General features: G+C 44.3%; 1 protein-coding gene across 1 annotated transcript in view; it reads left to right on the forward strand.

The window, feature by feature from the left end:
- Positions 1-12163, forward strand: part of ZMYND15 (zinc finger MYND-type containing 15) — a 69868-nt gene extending 57705 nt beyond the window's left edge. Inside the window, exons 12-14 of the mRNA XM_069215657.1 lie at positions 5735-5793; positions 7314-7474; positions 11903-12163. Coding sequence (XP_069071758.1) covers positions 5735-5793; positions 7314-7474; positions 11903-12089 — 407 coding nt within the window. The 3' untranslated portion in view covers positions 12090-12163. The remainder of the gene's footprint in view (positions 1-5734; positions 5794-7313; positions 7475-11902) is intronic.
- The last annotated feature ends 3000 nt before the right edge of the window (positions 12164-15163 follow it).

A 15163-nucleotide genomic window follows, 5' to 3' on the forward strand; every position in this document is an offset into this window, starting at 1 on the left:
GAGGGTGTAGTGCTTTCCTCTTATTTAGTTTCTAAGCACTAACATAACACAACAGAAATGCACTTCTGAGGTCAAAGAAGACTTTTATTGTTGTTAATTCTTCCCCAACCACAATATTTATGAATGACGAATTAGTAGCCTTCAAGTCCGCGTTAATCAAACAAAATATATCAGTTTGCAATATACACAGCAGGTTATATTTATAAGATATTGAATGCAAAGCAAAACAAATACTTCACCGTGTGGGAACTATCTACAGCTTCATCTTTCTAAGATCTGCAAGCTGATGACCCCTGTCAGCCGCGAGAAAGAGAGATTCATCTACCCACACGGGATTGCTGGCAGCCTGCGCCAAGCTCCAGCACGAGGTCCGGCAGATTCGAATCTGACCCTCTGCAGCCTGTTACATTTGTTACAAAGGTGTGCCCCCTCCTCTCAGACCTGGGAAACTGAGCAAGCCTTTTGGAGACTGGCCAGGTCTCCAAGACTACTCCTGTTCCCAAGCTCAAGCAGAGAGAACAACACCCATGTACTCTCTCTTATCATGTCTAGTCTACTGTGAGAACAAAACATCTTGGTTCATCTTGTGCAAAAACACAGTTTGGAAAAATACAGCTTGGATTCTCAACTGCAATGTCTAACTCCACGTTAAAGGCAATGGGCAGCTAACCTAAATATCAAATGCAATGTCATGTTAAAGGCAATAGGCAGCTAACCTAAATATCAAATGCAATGTCTAGTGTCATGTCAAAGCCAATAGGCAACTGAGCTGAATATAAAATGCAATGTATAATATCATGTCAAAGCCCATAGGCAGCTGAGCTGAATATAAAATGCAATGTATAATATCATGTCAAAGCCAATAGGCAGTTAAGCTGAATACAAAATGCAATATATAATATCATGTCAAAGCCAATAGGCAGAATATCTAATAGCATGTCAAAGTCAATAGGCAGCTAAATTGAATACATCATGTCAAAGCCAATAGGAATGCAATGTCAAAGCCAATAGGCGGCTAGACTGGATACAGCATGTCAAAGCCAATAGGCAGAATACAGAATGTAATGACTAATGCAATGTCAAAGCCCATAGGCGGCTCAACTGAATACAGAAAGTAATGGCTAATGCCATGTCAAAGCCAATAGGCAGAACACAGAATGTAATGACTAATGCAATGTCAAAGCCCATAGGCGGCTAAACTGAATACAGAAAGTAATGGCTAATGCCATGTCAAAGCCCATAGGCGGCTCAACTGAACAAAACATACCATGTGCTACTGGTGAACATTGAGCAACTAATATGCGCAATGGTGAAACACAAAGTCATTGGTCAAAACAAAATTCAACAAATGGCAGTACATTCCGCCCTTTGACCAATGAATTTTTGTTTCACATATCTCTTGTTTCAAACAAAAACAAAAAACATCGGCACAAAACAAAAAAAAAAAAAAACATTATCAGCAAGTCAAAGCAATCCCTGTAAAGTAATGAAAGTGAATTAACACATTGATCTCATAACCTTTCACATCAGATACATCTACATAGAAAAGACTGAGCAATTTTTTTTCTCTGAATGAGTCTCTAATTCAACAGTGTTAGCAATTTGATGTGGCATGAGTTCTACTCATGTAAAACATGCACGGTCCACCTGAAAGGTTTGCTGGAAGATAAGCAAAAGTCAGAGTTCCATACGAGAGGGGAAAAAAAAAAAACCACAGCTTAGTTCCAGTGGAAGAATGCAATCAAACAAGTTGAACTTGAACTGAAGGCGCAGTTTGCGCAAAATGGATCCATGGTGCTGGCACTTTACTCAGCCAGGTTCAGGTTGGGGATTCGGTCCCTTCCCCGACCCCACACGCACACACCGGAAGGGGGACCACACAGCACACTCAGGGACAGTGGCGAAACGTGGTAGGATCTGCAAAAGAAACAAGTATGACTTTTCTTGCAAATAACATTTTTCATTTAAACTGCACCCTTCCTCTTTCTTTCCCTGTTTTATAATCAGCAGGACGTTTTTGGGGCCCTTTGTTATATTTTCTGCAGGTTCTGGAGGATCACCTGGGGCTTCAGCCCACACATCAGCACTGAGGTTTTTATCTGCTGCGCCACAGCTTCCCTTTTCTTGCACTGTCAGAAGGGCTGGGGCAGACTCATTCTTTACCAAACCTCCATTCACTGCATTTTTGCCAAGTTGGGCCATTCTGTCTCCAATTTGTTTGAATGAATCAGATTCTTTTCTAGGTATCAGCATAATTTCGATTTTTCCTTGGTAATTTGCAGCAATCACTCTCCCTAAAACCTGATCAATTTGCCATTTCTGATCTGGTAACTTTCCTCTCCCCAACTGCTCTGTGACTGCTTGCATGACAGATTGCTTTTGTGCGTGCTGCACAGTTTTTATCAAATCTAGGGGAATGTGCATCTCTCTCATCTCTGCCCACCTGTAAGTGGCTTTTTCTCTCAGCTGTTCGCATTTCTGGGGCACCCACTTAGCCATCCCCACTAAGGCAGAATTCTGGGTGAACACTTCTCTCTCTGCATTTTTCTCATTAACATCTGCAAGGTAATTGAACCAGTTAACTGCTAAAACATTAGCAATGAACCAAAAATCAGCGTAAAAATGACACATCTCACGTAGCTCTTGCTTTAAAATCTGACACACATTATACAACGCTGTTCCTTCTACTGTGCCAAAAAACAACATTTCAGTCAATGAATCATTAGTAAAACAAACATGCTTTTTATCTTCAGTGGACACGAATTCAAATGGTGCACACAATTTCATTGGTAATTCTTTTATCTGTGGTACTCTAGCCCTGTCTTGCAAGTACCAGATCCATTGTATGATTCTAGCTAGGGGCACTATTTTCTTCCCTTGTTCTTGAGTTACATGTACATAAGTATTTCATTCTTGCACTGCGCAGAAACCTAAAGTCTGCATTATTTCATTTGCCAAATCACAAGCGCGCAGCTGCATATAATTTTTCACAGTGACCATATACAAAAGTGTTAGGATTTCTCTCAAATGAGAGCTATTCTTTTTCCAAAAATCAAACAAGCTAATGAAACTCGGGGTGTCTTGCTCTAAAATCCTTCGTTTTACTTGTGCATTTTGCAACGGTAACTCGTAAATCACATTCTGAGCTCTCTTCGTGTTATCAGTTAAGGAATGCATTTTGGCTGCCAAAAACCCTGGCTCACACGAAAACTCAGTGCAGCTCGGAGCTGTCTTAACCCCCTCATTACTGGAATGGGACAAGAAAGATTCTTCATTTTTATAACTTTCAGCATTATTTTGAATTATTGTATCCTGGCTAATTTGCTCACGTAAATTCCTATTTTCATGTTCCAACTTCCTACATTTCTCCTGCATTTCTCTGTAAGCAGATAAAGGTATCCAGACCTTTCTGTCATCATTACTTCCAAAAGACACGTTTTCTACATATGTACAACAGGAATTATTTCTCAAAACATTATCAGGCCTTTTAGCTACACATGCATTTTCTTCTGTAATTCCCCAAACAGAAAACAATTCACAGTTTTTCTTAGCACCATCAGGCAGTTCATCAACACATGTATTCTCAGACATGGTCTGCCGTGCTACTGTGATTCTCCAAACAGAACAATTTCTGTAATTCTCCAAACAACAAAAACAATTACACTTTTAAAGTGTGCACTTAGAAATCTACCAACTCGTCAACACCCTCTTAATCACCTCTTAATGACCGACCCCACTTCTGGTACCAATTGTAGTGCTTTCCTCTTATTTAGTTTCTAAGCACTAACATAACACAACAGAAATGCACTTCTGAGGTCAAAGAAGACTTTTATTGTTGTTAATTCTTCCCCAACCACAATATTTATGAATGACGAATTAGTAGCTTTCAAGTCCGCGTTAATCAAACAAAATATATCAGTTTGCAATATACACAGCAGGTTATATTTATAAGATATTGAATGCAAAGCAAAACAAATACTTCACCGTGTGGGAACTATCTACAGCTTCATCTTTCTAAGGTCTGCAAGCTGATGACCCCTGTCAGCCGCGAGAAAGAGAGATTCATCTACCCACACGGGATTGCTGGCAGCCTGCGCCAAGCTCCAGCACGAGGTCCGGCAGATTCGAATCTGACCCTCTGCAGCCTGTTACATTCGTTACAAAGGTGTGCCCCCTCCTCTCAGACCTGGGAAACTGAGCAAGCCTTTTGGAGACTGGCCAGGTCTCCAAGACTACTCCTGTTCCCAAGCTCAAGCAGAGAGAACAACACCCATGTACTCTCTCTTATCATGTCTAGTCTACTGTGAGAACAAAACATCTTGGTTCATCTTGTGCAAAAACACAGCTTGGAAAAATACAGCTTGGATTCTCAACTGCAATGTCTAACTCCACGTTAAAGGCAATGGGCAGCTAACCTAAATATCAAATGCAATGTCATGTTAAAGGCAATAGGCAGCTAACCTAAATATCAAATGCAATGTCTAGTGTCATGTCAAAGCCAATAGGCAGCTGAGCTGAATATAAAATGCAATGTATAATATCATGTCAAAGCCCATAGGCAGCTGAGCTGAATATAAAATGCAATGTATAATATCATGTCAAAGCCAATAGGCAGTTAAGCTGAATACAAAATGCAATATATAATATCATGTCAAAGCCAATAGGCAGAATATCTAATAGCATGTCAAAGTCAATAGGCAGCTAAATTGAATACATCATGTCAAAGCCAATAGGAATGCAATGTCAAAGCCAATAGGCGGCTAGACTGGATACAGCATGTCAAAGCCAATAGGCAGAATACAGAATGTAATGACTAATGCAATGTCAAAGCCCATAGGCGGCTCAACTGAATACAGAAAGTAATGGCTAATGCCATGTCAAAGCCAATAGGCAGAACACAGAATGTAATGACTAATGCAATGTCAAAGCCCATAGGCGGCTAAACTGAATACAGAAAGTAATGGCTAATGCCATGTCAAAGCCCATAGGCGGCTCAACTGAACAAAACATACCATGTGCTACTGGTGAACATTGAGCAACTAATATGCGCAATGGTGAAACACAAAGTCATTGGTCAAAACAAAATTCAACAAATGGCAGTACAGAGGGATATCCTTGATGAAGGTTGGATGCTGTAGGAGGGATATCCTTTAGTGAATGATGGATAATGTGGCCATATGAGGAATATCTTCGGATGAATGATTGATACTGTGGATGTAGCACTATCAGCTATGGCAAAACAATAAATACTATGACTGCAAGAAGGATATCCTAGGGTGCACGATAGATACTGTGGCTGCATGAGGGGTGTCCTTGAGCGAATAATAGATACTGCAGCTACACAAGAGATATCTTTGTGTGAGCAACAGCTACTGTCACTGTTAGGGGGATATCCTTAGGTGAAATGATGGATACTGTGGCTATAAGAGGGACATTTCTGGATGAATGATGGATACTGTTACTGTAAGGGTGGATATCCTTGGGTAAATTATGGTTAATGTGGCTGTAGGAGGGATATCTCTGGGTGAATGAGGAATCCTGTTACTGTAAGGGGGCTATCCATGGATGAATTATGGTAGCAAATGCATGGGTGAACAATCAGGACAGCACAGCAGCCAAATAATTCACTGCAATGGGCAACAGCAAAATGAATAGAGTACTTGGTGTGAAAACCACAACCATGTTGCACTTTACAGGCACTGAGACTTCCTGAAACATATTTTTCTCATTTCAGGTTTTAATTCTGGTTTCGGCCTGAAGGACACTTGGCTGAGCTCCTTGCCAAGACTCCAGGTAATTGTGCTGAAAAGAGTCCACAGATCATAATCCCTCCTCCTGTAAATCAGATTATAAATTGACAGCTGCAGAAAACCAAAATGATGCCTTTTGTTTTGCTACCTTTTAAACTTTATCTGTGAGGGAGAATTAAAGCCAGAGACTGGGACAAGCCTTACTAAAGGAACAACTCAGATATCACTGCATCGCTTGTCCACAATTGGCAGATGTAAAGGGCACAGTGTTGCAAAAAAGAACTAGACAATAACTAGTGTTAACAGAGCTCCCAGAAAGGACCAGCAGCGCTTACATGCTGCTGAACAAACCAGTTGTGTTCTGCAGCAAAGTAACATGCATATGAAAACACTTCAAGTAGGTACTGCTACAAGCTCCAGAACTAAAGGGGTCCAAAAATGCTTCATCCTTCCATAAGAGGCAGAAGAATAAGCGCCGGCCCTCAAAAATAAGTGCCGGTGCTCAGCACGGGAACCAAGCACAAATTAAACACTGAGCATGGGCGCATTCTTCTACAATACTACAATGCCTCCCCCGGGGATGCAGAAAATTGGCGAAAACACAAAGTGCACCCCTCAAGGCACTGTTTATAATACAGCAGTAACCAATTCCATATGCACTTTTGCCAGCTGAGGTCACTAATTCTGTAACTAATTCCATACACGGGATCACTAATTATTGCCACTAATGCCTCGGTGTTTGCCTTATATTGAAATTTAGGAACCTCGGGCCAGATTTACTAAGACTGGGAATGGCAATTTCCAAATTGCGATTTTCTCAGATTCGCAACTAGGAAATTGCTGTTCCTAATGTAGCAAATGTTTATTTTTAATGAGCAATTCCTACTGGGTAAAAAAATGACCCACCCCATGAATATTAATAAGGTAAGTCACAATTTGCAACACGTTATGAATGTCAGCCATCACAGGCTTGGAGGCCCGCTGAGGTCAGCAGACCATCATGTCTGTGACTGCTTTTAAATAAAACAATCTTATTTTTAAAACAAAACACAACCTGCTCCCCTTAAAGAAAAATGGGATGCATATAAAAAAGAAAAGTGTGAACTTCATTTTTTAGGAGCAGGCAGTGGTCCACAGGACCTCTGCCTACTCTTCAAGATGTTTTTGTCAACATTCCCAAAGGAAAAGGGGTTCCTTAAAATGTTAATGTTTTGCCACCAGAATTCAGTTGCAAAACATAATACACACCACCAGGACTGGGTATTTGGAAGGGAAACACTAAACGTGCCCCTTCCAAATGCTGAATAACAAGCCAAAATTGCAAATCTGTGGAATCACATTTTGATGTTTGTATATAAAAAAGGCATTTTTGTGGTCGCAACGGCCAGATTCTGTGAGTCGGGCCATTTGCAAACTCAAATGTGCTTCGTACATCTGGCTCCTGGGCAGACATAGCAAAGACATTAGTCAGTATCTACATGTAACACCTCTGTTCCCTTTCATCCTTTGCACTAAAAGGAACCAGAACTCTTCCCTTAGATTCTCATGTCTCTGACTCCACAGTCTCTTCGGGTGCCGGCCTACTTTACAGAGTGCAGCGAGTACAGCTGTGCCATCGACGAGCAGATCATGGGAATCGCAACAGGTGGGACCATGAGCAAGGCTGCCGTGAACCCTTTCCGCTCCCCTTTTCGCATCGTGGGGATCGACAACTGCATGCCATGGTAAGTACTGCATTGAAGGTGGTAAGTGTTGCATGGGAAATTGAGGAGGGGCTAACGGAAATCCGATCAAAGTGTAACAAAAGCAGGTAAATGAATCACCATCCAACCATCTGCTTCTCTCTCTAAGTGCCAGAAGCATAGCTCCTTTTTTATTCTACTGCAGTGGGTGTGTTCAGAGAGTCTTGGGGGGAGTTGCATACCACTACTGAAGGAAACACACTGGAATGTTGTGTTGTGGCATTAGAGCACTGGAATGTTGAGAGCTTCACTGACACAGTGAAGTTGCTGATGGCCAATAATGTCTGGTACAGACATCTACCTCGACATTCCTATCCAGCTAGAGATGTGGACCCTTGGAAATACTTCTAGTCGGGTAATCTCTTTGCTGTTTGGAGGGAGGCAAGGAGTCATCCTTCCTGCTTCCGAGAACTATGAAAAATAGATCACACAGGCACCCTGAAATCTGATCTTAAAGCCTATATTCTTTGTTCTAGATGTGAAATTTACACACTAACGTGCACCACACCAAAGTGAACCCAGGAAGTAGATTAGGTTCACTAACTTTAGGTCCTGATAAATCACCACAGACCTGTTCAGGAGCAGCAGGACACGAAACTGGTCTACCTCATTTTAGAACCACAAGCTCCTTACCACGCTCAAAAGGTTCTATGACATCTGTTTTCATCTTGGCAGGGACAACCTCCGAGAATAAATCTCCAGTGATAGGGTTGTCCATAGCCAATTTTAGATCACTTTTGCTCCCAGTTCATCACAGTTCCCTCACAATTCTGAAAACGGGCATGATCGTATGCCATGGACAACACTCAGCGCAAAGACCAAAAACGATCTCTGGTTAAGAGCCCTGTTGGGGCCAGCTGGCTCCTGCAGCACCCAACCAGCAAGCAGCACAGCCTGATGATGGAGTAAACCAGCTTGGTGGGTGAGGGCTTGAGCATCCAAAGAAGGAGGTCCCACCCCACTGATCTAACACAGATCATTGCTTCACAATGGGATCCAGTGGGCTAGCGGAACCACTTGTGTACGACGAGGGAGGATGTGTGCTGGACCACATCCAATGCCTCTCGCTCCCCTCCTCTTTTGTTGTGATCCTGGATGACATAACGTCGTACAAGTCTGTTTATTGTTGATTACTTACAGTCATATCAATGCAAGCCGCGAAGACACTGATGGTACTTGTAGCCGTGAACACTGGTTTGTAAAGCATCAGAAGTTAAATGGGAAAAACATATAACACGCATTACGTTTGTCTCTCTACCTCCGGCACAAATGGCCATCTCCACACATTGCCCCAAAACTGTTCCTAAATTCCTTCATTGATATATGGGGAACAGACATAACTTCAAAAGCAAAACATTTCTGAGGCGGATGGCTCCCTAAAGCAGTAAGCAAGTAGTATGTCCCCTGCTCCAGAACTAGTCGTGAGGTGCTTGGGGACCTCACGTGAAAGACGCAGTCATGAGCGCCAGTCACCCACAGAGAAGCAGTGCTTGCCATCACCCAACTGGGGCAGAGTACCAAGCATCTGCATGGGTCTTCGCCCTCAGGATGGTAGTGCAGGCGAGAACAGAAAACAATCACCCCTGAATGAGGACGTAGACATTTCCGTGTGGCCTGGAACACTGAAGAAACACGCTTGGGCTCAGCAACCAAGGCATCGCTCCCAGCTTGTGATATGCAGGAGACCCAAAACTCTGGCAGGTTTCCAGAGCAGAAGAGAGAAGTCACTGAAAGACTATTCAGAGCTGTTCTAGACCACATACCAGCCTGCTGAGCATTCCAGGAACAGCTCTGCACGAAACCAATAGGAACCCAAATAACTCAGACAGACCTATTCCTAACATATCAGTCCTTCAAAATAACTGATCTTCCGTTCTGCAATTCAGGTTAAATACAGTTTCTTTCCGAGTTGCAAACATACAACGTGTGCCCTTCACGTTTCCTTCTGTTTGGGAAACTTGTCTCCTCACATAGTTGTTTATAGCATCACCTAACACCTAGGCACTTCAATCCTTAAAGGTATGTAGTGACTCACGTCTTCACCTCTTCTGTGACAGCTTAAAAGGAGTCCTGGACAGACTCTTGTGCAGCAGACACACAGAGGAGACGAGACGGAGGAAATAAAGAGTGCTCCAGCTGTGCCCTCGTGCTATACGCTCTCAAAGGAAGGTCCACTCAAGAGCGGGAAACATCTGTCCACGGTTTTACACCATAGAGCAGAATGTTCTGCACCACAGTGTGCCCCAGACCCTCACTACTACTAACCAGGACCCGCCAGGCCACTTGTATCTTCTTCACAACCGGTGACTCCAAAGCACTGAAAAGGAAATTTAACTGCCCGCCATTCAGCCACCTACTTACCGTCAGCACAGTTAATGCCAACAGTGGCCTAAAGCACGGAAATAATGCGCGGACGGGCAGTACCCGCACTCAACATGATCCACATGAAAGTGTATAAAACAATGTTTGCAATACCAAAAAGTGTTTCACCGTCCCGGGTACGACTTGAGTTCGGTTTAAAAGATCGATCAATTCGAAGCAAGAGTGCTTTTGCCAAACTGCGTTGGAGACTCCGCGCCTCCGAGAGCGCACAATTAGCAGTTTATGCCGGCTTGAAATTCAGAAACAGCGCAACAAACAAAAAGGTTGCTGGGGAGACTACCTAAGCGGGTCATTGAGGAATTAGGTATCCAAGAACTTTGGGCCGCTACTCAGGGAAAGGCAGCCTTCAATCGAGCAATAAGCTCCTCAACTCGATTTCAGTCTCTGTTTACAAACAAAAATGCCCTTGCAGAAAGGAGACACGCCAGGACTGTGATCAATTCATATACAATCCTGAGACCCCCAGGAGCGTCTTTCAGCGCATTTTTCCTCCGCCATAAGCAGCAATTCCTGCTACATCGACTAGGGATCACAGTGACTAAAGATCTTACCCCGCCGTGGAAAATACGGCCACAAAGCCAAAGTAGCCGACGAGGCGGAAATACCCAAGAGACGCTGGTGCACATCATCGGCACCCCTGCCCCAAAGGAAAGGATGTTGAAACCAATCTTCAGAAAGCTTCTAATTCGTTCTTGCCGGCAGGCAGTAACCACCTGGATGAGTGGCAGCTCAATTCCCCTAGTTTGTAGGGGAGTAACATTTCTTAAACCGCTCCTAAAAGAATTGGACCAGCGAGGGCATAAATCTAGGTTATCTATAAGAATGCATATTATACAAGATGGTATTGTACTCCTCTGCTCTAGGAGGTGGCCTTTTGAAATTGCTCAAAAACATTTCTTGGGTTCATGAATGGACAAGGACTGGTTAATTTTAACCGTGCTCTTTTCCACATGATACTTTCACTTTATAAATGTGTTTAAGGGGTACACCAGTGTTCTCTAATTTTGTTTTAAGAGGCCGTTTTTTAGAAATATGATATACATCTGAGCTTAAGGTGCATGCCTGCCCCTTAATATCTTTTGGTGAACATGATGGCGTAGGGTCAGGTTAATTTGAATGGAGCTCCTTTGCCTATGATAATTGCAATCTCCATAACTGGATTAAGGAGTTCTCATTTGCACTAGCGATCAGCACCTTACGGTTTGGGACCATCGGTGCCACCAAAAGATACATTTTCCCCAGTGAAGCAGAGGGAAAGCGCACAAGGAATCCTTAGGGCCTGTGGGCCATTTTAGAAACAATAACTCCAGATCACAGGATTTATTAATTATTGCTTTCACTTCTTGATAATGTTGTCAACGTGTTATGTTTCATATTCTTGATGAGTTTGTTAGAAATGTGTTTAATAACAGGCTAAACAATGGGGATTTTTAAACTGTAGCCTTTTTGTTTACATCAATTTTTATGTCGCAAACATTGTTCTTTTAAACGGTAATGCAATGGTTTTTAATATCTCTGCAAATAAACCTTATTTCACTTGATCCTCGCATGCAAAAGCTCTTTTCCTAAAGGTTAAGTATTAAACAATGTAGAATATTGCAGATGCAGTTACCATCACGAGCCTGAGTCCCAGAGATACCTCTAAATAATGACACTGAGGGCCTGATTTGGAGTTTCGCGAGGGGTTACTGCGTCACAACGGTGATGTATATCCCGTCCGCTGAATTACAAGTTCCATAGGATATAATGGGATTCAGATTTCAGCGGACGGGATATCCATCATCTTTGTGACGGATTAACCGCTCCGCCAAACCCTGAATCAGGCCCTCCATTTCCAGCCCTTTCAGAGAGCCAATGGTACAACTTTCCGCTGCATGATAAGGGAAGATGATGGACGGGAAGGAAGAGCACAACAGCTTTTCAAAATTTTTTTTACTTCTGATGAATGAAGGGGAATGTGGATTAAGATGAAAATGAGCTAAATAAGACGTGTAATGATGGCCACTTTTTTATTCTTCTCGCTGCCAGGTACCCAAATGCCTTTGTCTTTCATCTGATTTACAAATCCATGGCAAACAACTCTAGATTTCAGGGACAGCACCAGCCACAGCCACCACCGGCTCCAGCGGCTGCCGTGCTGGAAGAGCCGCCAGACCACAGTCGCCGGAAGAAGGAGAAGCGGCAGAGCCGCAACAACTGCCGTCGGAGGAAGTAAAAGAGGGAGCACCAAGGTCCAAGCGTGGTGCAAAACCAGTACCTTTCATAGCAAAATAAATTTTATTGCTTTCTATTACTGACCGTCTGTGACTGAGTCTCCCTAGCAGGTGGAGCAGTGACTAAGATGTAGCAGCAATCATTCAGATGTTGGAGAAGATATTTGAGGGGGGGTGAGGAAATGTGCTTTACTGAGCGATAGGAGAAGGGCTATCACCCCGTTAAATAGAGAACACACCAACCTATTCATAGCAAGTAGACATTTGAGCAAGTTACTTACCTGTAACCCAGAATATTTAGACCTGTGTTGCGTTGCAGCTTGCCGGTCTCAATAGTCCTAGTTGTCAAGACTCTGATCATAAAGACAAATAGAAATTGGGTGCAGTTTCTTTTGACAATAGTTGCAGGCACAGCAGCTGTCAGCACCAGTGGCACGGCAGGCAAGGAGAGATTGTTTTCTGTTGTTTCTAACATAATATTGGATGCCTGGGCTACATCTGGCCTTCCCAACAGAACCTTAGTGCTGTGCTATCTCATAACTACTACAGCAGAAGTCTGGAAATGTCTCCACATGAAGAGAATGCCTAGCCCACCTCATTCCTTGGCCATTTTAACAAAGTCTTGTTTGCAGCTGTTTTATTTATAAGGTAGAGAATATTTCCCCATGCTGCTCTGTCAATGGTGTGGTTCACACAGCATTACATTCAGGACATCTTTTAAGGAGGTACGTTCATTCCATTATGATTTTTCGCCAAGCTCGGCTAACATGAGCAGATCCCAGCAGCTCCTTATTTTGTGGTCGAGCTACCACTCCTTTGAACGAGATGGTAACTGTCATCCCCACCAGCAGTAAGGCTCCAGAAAGCTTCTAAGTAAGAACATTGTCACCTTAACAGAACTGTGGAGCCGTTCATGCATGGACATGCTTCTGCATCCATTAAAGGTCCATCACAGGCATTCATACCAGGTTCCTTCTCTATTTTTTTGTCATGCAGGACGCAGTGATGTTCTGCGCCCTGTTTAGAGCGATTTTGTTTTGCTCTTCCTTGGAGTGCCTTTCCTGAAGAGGCTTGGATTTGCTGCATTTTTATTTCAGATTAGACAAGGGCTCAGAAAAGGACATCCATAACACCTCCCGCCCACCGGAGTATTCCTTCACCCCGTATGACCGTGGAGACAGCCCTTGAGAGGACAGTCAGGGTTGTGGTTTTGTTCGAGTTTTATTTCCCAATTAAAGGGAGAAGGTTCTCGGCCACTGTACACCCCAACTAATCCAGGAGCTGAAGGGATACCTTTTTATGATGAAGGAACCCTAAAAGGAAGGGTAGTGTTGCTTGTATTTGGAGGTACTGATCCGATTCTAAAGCAAATCTATTTTGTGTAGCCTAAAGGAAGAGGAGAAATAATTCAGGGAAAAAAAACTTTATTTTAGTTCTTTATTGTTCTTGTAACAACTTACTTGGTGGCCTGTTCTGTTCTTCTTAAGGGCTGCAGCTGAGGGGGGAGAAGCTTCACACCACCCCCTGGGAAAAGATGACTAACTGTTGTCAGTAACCAAATCATAATGAAATTTCTGACGGATACACCTACCTGTGGATTCCTCACCTAAAGAATTCTCCCCTCGCGCCAGCCTCGACGGAAATTTCTTCTAGCTCTGCACGTCGACGATGACGTCACAATCGTCCGACTCCACGCGACGCCGTATGATGTCATCTAGGCAATAAGAAGCCCTCGTCGATGTGCAGACGTCAGTTCCCTTTTTTCCGTGCCTCCGAGTAACGTTTTTTCTTCGAGGCTCACAGGGAGCTACAGTTGCGAATCGACGGTTACAATGTCGCAGCCAAGGAAATCCGGCTTTAAGCCATGTAACCAGTGCGGGGGTCGAATGTCGGTTACCGATCCCCATGAGAATTGCCTCTGGTGCCTTAGCTCCGACCATGAGGTCGAGTCATGCAGCTCCTGCCAGCGCATGAGCCCGAAGGCACTCAAGGAAAGGGAGGCAAAATTGTTCTTGACCCGTTCCAAGAAAAAGAAGGAGAGGCGTCATCGGAGGGAGTCCTCTTCAAGATCCTCGAGGGCTCATCATCGCCATGGTGACTCTCGGCGCCGTCACGACTCCCGGCACCGATCGAGTAAGGGACGGTCCCGGTCCAGATCGGCATCTCCGTCAGCTCAGCGCCGTCCGACGTGGGAGATTAGCCCGACTGTCACCCCTCCACCTCCTACGACTCCGACTTCACCTGGGTCGGTTTTCGAGGTCGAGCCTCTTCAGAAACCAGAGGGTTCTCCTAGCCAGGAGTTACCTGGCCCACCTACGGCGTCTATGCCGGCGCCGGTGCAACAGCAATACCCGGCTTTCCCTGCGCCGGGTATGGGTCCTGCGGCTTTTTAAAATGCCATGTTTTATATTTTTTCCACCATGGCGCCGAGTGGAGGACAAGCAGGTCCTTCAGGCCCTTTGGCCTTTAATTTGGGTGTTCCGGCGTCTTATAAGTCGACGCCTTTCACGCCATTTTTGTCTACTGCAGCTGAACCGGCGCCGATGCTCTTGACGTCGCCTAGGAGACCTGCTACACCTGCTACGGCGCCGATGGATTCACCTCGGATCCAATCCACAGTCATGGTTCCTGTGGAGCCAGAAGGTCCGGCGTCGGATGGATCCGAGGTTCGGCGCCAACGGAGATCTTCGGCGTCAGCTGATGCCTTATCGACGCCGGGTCTCGAATCTAGGCTTCAATCTAGACGTCTGGCTTTGCGGCTTCTGGAGGAGGAAGAATACAGCAGACAACACCTGGAAGAGGGTGAGATCTTGGAGCCTTCCGGTGACTTTCAAGGACTTGATACTGCAAGTGGCATCGACACCTCCCCTGAGTGGGATCTAGCTTCCCCTGGGGAGTACACTGAGGAAGCTGCTTCTTTCCACGCAGTGATACGAAAGGCTGCAGACTTCTTAGATCTCCCTCTTCCGGCTGCGGAGGTGAAGAGGAACCTGTTGAGGGAGGTGTTACATCCAACTTCTGTGACGGCCGAGCCTCTCTTGCCTTTTAATGAGGCTCTTCTAGATCCTATTAAAAA

Source organism: Pleurodeles waltl, chromosome 12 (genome assembly GCF_031143425.1).
Source record: "Pleurodeles waltl isolate 20211129_DDA chromosome 12, aPleWal1.hap1.20221129, whole genome shotgun sequence".
In the NCBI taxonomy this organism is placed as follows: Eukaryota; Metazoa; Chordata; class Amphibia; order Caudata; family Salamandridae; genus Pleurodeles; species Pleurodeles waltl.